We start from the raw sequence: 6,825 nt of genomic DNA on the forward strand, positions 1-6,825 counted from the left end.
ACCAAATAGCCCACCTCATCCGACGGGTATCTAACCGGAAAGGGGGGCTCAGTGAACAGGATACGGCGCGAATCTATCAAGCCCTCATTGTGAGCCGGTTCACATATGATGTGCCCTTTCACAACTTCACCATCACCGAATTGGAGTGGCTAAACACCTCGCTCCGCAAGGCGATCAAGACAGCCCTTGGTCTACCAATAAGTACGTCAACGAAGCGACTCCTGATGCTGGGGGTCAACAACACGGTGGAAGAGCTAGTCGAAGCGCAAAAAACGGGACAGGTCACACGCCTCAGCGCCACCCGAACGGGCCGAGCAACGCTGCGCTGACTTGGCTACACCAATCTCACGCAGGACAAACCAGCCGCCCCAGTGCGCCTGAAACCGGATATCCTGATCCGCGTACAGGCGGCACCTATCCCTAAGAACATGCACCCAGACCTCCACACAGGGCGGAGAGAGGCCAGGATTCGGGCCTTAGAGAAAGTCTACGGCCCAGACCCACAAACATGGTACACAGATGCTGCTCTCCACAGGGAAAGAGCTGGAGCAGCAACCATCGCAGTGACAGACAGAGACGGCGCCTGCCACAGCACGGGCTCCATCTCAAACATCGCATCAATCCAGGAGGCGGAGGAGATGGCCATAGCGCTGGCCATCTCACACGCAATCCCACACAGAGACACCACCGACCTCAAGCATAAGATAATTATCGTCACCGACTCGCAAGCAGCGTGCAGAGCGTTTGCGGGCAACACCCTCTACCCACGGACAGCACACCTCATCAACGCCATAAGAACCGAATGGTTAGAAATACCGGTCATCCGGATCATCTGGACCCCTGCACATCTGGGCTTATCCGGCAACGAAAGTGCTCACGCACTAGCCCGAGCGGTAGCGACAAACCGGGCTTTGTCGGATGGGATCAGGATACAGCGGGACCCAGAGCCAAACACACCCGCGGACTCCCAGTACCTCCGCACTCCAACTGACACACACCTTAACACCTACCACCTGGTAACAGAATACTACCGAACAACCCGCCGGGTCCTGCCCCCTCCGCATCGGGTGCTATCCCGGGCAGAGGCTGCGGACTGGCGACAACTTCAAACGTTTACGTTCCCTAACCTCCACCAGCGACATCGCTGGTTCCCCAACCGGTACCCAGGCACCTGTCCGGGATGTGGCAGCGATCAGCCTAACCTGTACCACTCCACCTGGGAATGCCGTCATCCCCTCGGTGAGGGTATCACCCCCATTCCTTCCCCCACCTTTTCCTCCTGGGAGGCGGCCCTTTCCGACACATAGCTCGATGACCAGCAGCGACTGGTTGAGCGAGCCCGCCGAATCTGGGCGGCCAACGGAGCTCTGGACTAAGGGCACCGACCAGAGACCGCAAGGTCCTTTCGCTTTATCAATTAATAAAGTGTACGATGATGATGATGACTGCTAAAACAGACTTCGGGCACTGAAACGTCGCTTTCTAGTGCGAGGGCGTGTGCCACAATTAAGGCACCAAAAATATGCTAAGAGAACGCTCATAGAGATAAAAAAAGTAAAAAAAAGTTAAACGAACTATAGAGTAACAGTGTCTTTCTGTGGGCATTCTGGGTCTAATAAAATACGAGCTTGAGCCAAGGAATATTGCATAGCGGTAATTCCCTGCCATTCCTTGGCTCACCTTATCTTCGATCTGGCAGCATGCCCGAACACTGGCTGTTTGTTGCCTGTATGGAGGGGACCAGGGAATTCCTATGAACCACCATGGAACCTAATAAATTTGGAAGAGGCGTTGCTACCTTGGCCATCTCTGACCGAGGAAAATCCATAGACAGCCAGGGTACATCAAATACTGGCAGCGGCCTGTTTACCCGGGCCATCAATGACCAAGGAAATTGATTGGTCAACCAGTAAATACGTTCCCTGGTACTCCCGCGGCTTTCTGGGGCAAGGAAAGACTGTGAAACGCCAGGCTGGCATACATACGTGAATGGTTGGGCAGTCGTGACCAAGTTATCACAACTCAGAGCCAATCCGGGCCCAGCTAAACCAAGCAGCTGTGCTACCTGGGTTAGTAAGCAATGAACCGACTGGCTCGGCCCGTGAGGAGTTAAGGTTCATGATTTAGAAAATAAACACATATACAGAAACAACACCATTAATAGACTGAAAAATAAGGTAATAGTGTATCGAAGCTTGTTTTGCTTCGTACAACGGATATGAAACAAGTGTGTGCAGTTTATTTATGCATTAGAGGCAGTGAAGCTTCGTACATTTTGGCTGCTTCATTCTCTGTTGCCTTTAGCCGTGGCGGATGGGAAACCTGACGCCGATGCCGACCTCTCCCTGCCTGATGGTTCCGACCTGCGGGTTCCGGATGTGTGTGCCTTCTCCGTATCCGTGCACGACGCCGCCACCCCTGATGCGGAACAGGTCCTGCTCGATCCTTCCTTTGAACGCGTGGTTTTTGGGAAGCCCGCCGCCTTCAATGTTGATGCGAGTCTGCAAGAAGGCAGTTGAAAAGTTATCGCTATGGTGATATGAAATAGAAATTCCTATTATACTTAAGTATATAATATTTGCGATGTAAAATATCTCACAAACTCCACAACTTCTGAGGCCGAGGCGCAGCGTAAGTTTGTTTTTAAAGAATGTAATTCTTTAGTTACTGTAGCATCCCAACTCTTTGGAGATGGAACAAGTGTTCCAAAAAGCGTTCGAAAATAATTTCAGTATTGCCACCTGCTGCAGAGTTGTCCATATTCTAAGTTGACTTCGGCTGTCTCCTGCTGCGGCTTGGCATACTAGTAAGGCTACGCATTTGCGTCGCGTGTCACACCGCCTCTTGCTCCAACTGCGTCATCCACATCGCCTATAATACCCGAGCTCATGGTAGGAATTACTGTGCCGTCTTTAAAAAAAAAAGTTTTATTCTTTTATCCTAAGTCGGCGTTTGACAAAGTCCAGGGAGCTGCTCTTCTTAATATTGTATTTGTGTTCTTTCGGGTATTACACGAAGCACCATTATGCAAAAAAGGTTTTCACAACATGTAGAAACATGTGCAAATTGTTAAACAAAATAGTCAGTCCTCTGATGTCTTTGCAAAGTCGTTCGATGTACACTCACCTTTCTGCGAAGCACTTACAGGAAAAGACAGGGAATGTGCAGACAAGTAAGCACAGGAAAGGCATGTCAAACGTAGCTAAATCGTTTAGTTTCTTTCGCTTTTTATATACCCATAATAAACACAAACTCCTCTCCCGGAGATGCACTTCGTTCACAATGCATCCAATTGGACTATTCGATACATGTAAATCTGCCACCGAATGACTCCTTAGAGATGTCCACTCATTCTCGATACAATCATCACCAACTTTCCTCTCAGAGACATTCTTTGTTCAAAACGATGCGATTGATCTGTGGCAGGAAACTTTACTCAAACATATTTCAAAGATTATTTAGACTGCAAAGCTTAAGCTCAATTTACTGTCAATTGAGTAAAAGACGCCGTGCAAATTCTTACCTTTGGTGGGGGAGGCGGTGGCGGAATCTTGATGACCGGTGGCGGGATGCGAACTTGCACTGAATCCCTTCTCTATGAAAGTAAGAAATGTGTTAGGATAAAAAGGTGTATTTCCAAGGGCTTCAAATATGTTAAATAAATTTACGGCCTTCTGAAAACTCATAATATGTGCATTTTGCACAGGTTGTATCAAATTCACCCGTATTATTAGTGTCGGCCGGGTATTACTATACACATCCTGTACATTATTTTCTTATCCAGCAAGCTAGTCACAGGAAATGTTAGTGTTCATAAATTTTATAAATATTAAATGCCATCTGCAGTTTCGCTTTTCACGCAGTCTGTTCTGGATTTTCCCCACATATGCTATTGTCACCTAGTCTGGGGAAGACCACTAAAATAAATCTAAATAAGGTACTAGTTCTCGACAAAACAATATTGCATAAAAGATTTGAAGTGTAATACTTCACTCTAATAGTCCTTTTTTTACAAGTTTCACTACGATACATGTATATAATTTCTACGAATATCTTTAATATTATAAGTCCAAAGTGAAAAAAAAAATAAAATTCTCGTAACCTTGTTTAATTAACGGCTCTTACGACTAAATTACTAGCGTACGCTGCCCGTAGTATAGATAACTGGAAATCACCCAGTTTTGTAACAACCCATGGGGTGCAGACGATATCCCACATGCCTACCTACCTAATTATCTAAACACTCCAGAAATCGAACCTCTAACATAAAAACGAAAGATTATTGATAATTGTTTTAAGAGTGTGAATCTATGACAATGTGTGACTCCGTGCTCAACTCAGAATGACGTTTTTTTTCCTTCCTTTTTTGCTTGTTTCCGTTGTTCCGGTTTATTTTTGTTTATATGAATTCGTGATGTGTGCCTGTTGAATAATATGTAGAATTACAGCTTTATGCTGTGTGTGTCTATGCAGTGTTGTCAGATCTGGTTTGGTTTCTGCGTGCCAAAATCAGTTTTTTTAATGTCGCACGTTTTATAATTGTTTCTCCATTTTTGACGAAGAAATATTTTTTCTGCAGCTTTTTTTGGCTTCGTATCAATATGTATATAATAAAGAATAAAACATTATTTTATTTGATTGTATCAAACAATTTCTAAGACGCATATTTATAAACTGCCTTTCATACTGGTGATTCAAAGAAGTAACTGACGTGAGCCTTTCAAGCGCTTCGTCATTTTTTTAGGCAGCACCACATCTGCGCATCCTTCAAGGAAACGCTTCCCCGGTAACGAGGAGCTGCACTAAACGACGACGTCACACTTCTATGCATTTTCGTAGACGAAACTTTCGGCACTCGTTCTGCGTCCACTCTAGGAATAACGTGGTAGAAACGTGAAAAATTATATATGAATGTCTGGAACGGTCTCGAAAATAAACTTAGATTTGTTTAGCCTCGAATTTAATCTGTCTTCAAGGCTACGATTCTAACATTAACCCAAAAAGCCATAATAGAAGTTAAATAGCAGATTGTAGTTAATATACAACTTCATGTGACTTGTATATTCCCCCATAATCTATGCCAAGTCTGGTAAATGCCTTGTGAAGACAGCATTTGGCTAACCAACCCCTATTTAAAAAAAAGAACAGTTTAAACTGAGAATATTGCAAGCTGTATGTTAGTGCCTAATCTACGTGCGTTAGCACAGTGTAAATCCAAAGTGTCGAAATCATAAATAAGAAGAACCTGACTTACCAGTTGAGCATCAATAAGACACAACGCTGAAAAGAAGGAATCATACATTAATAACGAGAAAGTAGCTGAGGGAGCACAGAAACCATCATCCTTCTGGAAGACACTAACGTTCCTCAAAGTCGAGCATGTCAAAACACGTGTCTCACGAGGGCTATCTAGAAAATTAAATAAATGGCTACCTCAATATACATATTACATGTCTGCTTGGGTCGTTTGTTTTAAAGAGGTGAAAGTGTTCGTACGAAGAAACTATAAAAAAAATATCAAAATTCATTCTGCAGCCCTCATTACAGGGTGTAAGGTGCTCAAGAAAAGCATCCAAAGAAGCAGATTCGCCTTATCTGTGCCATTTTAAGAAATCGCATTGCAGTGCAAAGTAACATAATCGTGTTTTTTTTTTATTTTAGAGATATGATTCATAATCACTGTATGATACCATGTTAAAATGTATATTAAATAATTACATAATCTGGCCTAACGTTATTAGGTATGCATAAATCTACAACTCGTTTATATAATTTACGAATACACGCGTAGTAATGACGGGTTTTTACTTTGCACTCGTGTTATAGAGCACTGAAGGGTTATTGCTCGGCAATCAGGTATTGACATTACTCTAAATAAAGCTATATTATATATTATAAAAGTTTGCGAGATCATCGACGTATCCCGCAAAAAAATTCGGGTGACCGCCGGGACTCTGCACACTCCGCTTCCACTGTCCTTCCCTACCACTATTCAAAATTGAACAAAGGGGCAAAACTGTAACTGTAACATGATACTGTGACGTTACTGTGACCTTACGAGACGTCCGAATTCCGCGTAATGTCACAGTGCCAGATGACATCCTATGCCCCTTAAACGCTACCGTTATATTTTGGGAAGAACGCTTTCCCTTTAGAACAGAGTACCACACGACGTCACAGTGTTGCCTGACACTGAGACTCCCCGCTAAATTTAGTTTCAAGCGTATTCCGCTAAATTGAACGGGCCACGACCCCGTATCCTAGACCATACACGAAATACCCGGGAAAAGTCGCCAATAATGGTTGTTGCCGTAATAACTTATGAGCCGGGTAGAGAACTCACAACTTTGACGGGAAAGGAAAGCGAAAGAGGTTGTATGCAGGATTCGAGAACAAACAAATGTTCAAACCAAGAAGCCTCCGCTCACCAGAGAGAACCAGCAAGCCGCTCAATACGATCTTTGAAGCCATCGTGAACGTTTTACCAATGTTCAGACACTATTCTCTCTGCAGAGGCGCCCAGATTTATAGGCACACAAAAGGATATTGTGGACCGTGTCTGGCAGCCTCTCCCGCCGGATTTTCCGCTTGGGGATTCCTAGTCCATTGCCCAGTCGAGATGACATTGAGACGCGGGAACGTGTTGTGATAGCCTCGCGGCGTTCGCTTTGCAGGTGGATGCCTTCTTCTCTTTTGTTCGTCTCGATAATGACGTTTGAGAACCTGCAATGCCTTTACGCATACCGTATGTTATCAATATTGAGTGGTTTGCACCGTTGTTTTCTCAGAATATGAGAAACGAAGTGTACTCTGATAAAATATTGG

The 6,825-nt window shown here is 44.5% G+C and overlaps 1 protein-coding gene across 1 annotated transcript; it reads right to left on the bottom strand.

Moving 5' to 3' along the window:
• Positions 1-2,246: 2,246 nt before the first annotated feature.
• Positions 2,247-6,495, bottom strand: LOC115324987. Its single transcript, XM_029985683.4, has 4 exons — positions 6,429-6,495; positions 5,255-5,280; positions 3,524-3,595; positions 2,247-2,501 (listed from the first exon to the last, which is right to left on the bottom strand). The coding sequence occupies exons 1-4, from the start codon at positions 6,469-6,471 to the stop codon at positions 2,301-2,303; spliced, it is 342 nt and encodes a 113-aa protein (XP_029841543.1). The 5' UTR covers positions 6,472-6,495; the 3' UTR covers positions 2,247-2,300.
• Positions 6,496-6,825: the final 330 nt, after the last annotated feature.

Source organism: Ixodes scapularis, unplaced genomic scaffold (genome assembly GCF_016920785.2).
Source record: "Ixodes scapularis isolate PalLabHiFi unplaced genomic scaffold, ASM1692078v2 PGA_scaffold3__209_contigs__length_174095766, whole genome shotgun sequence".
Lineage (NCBI taxonomy): Eukaryota > Metazoa > Arthropoda > Arachnida > Ixodida > Ixodidae > Ixodes > Ixodes scapularis.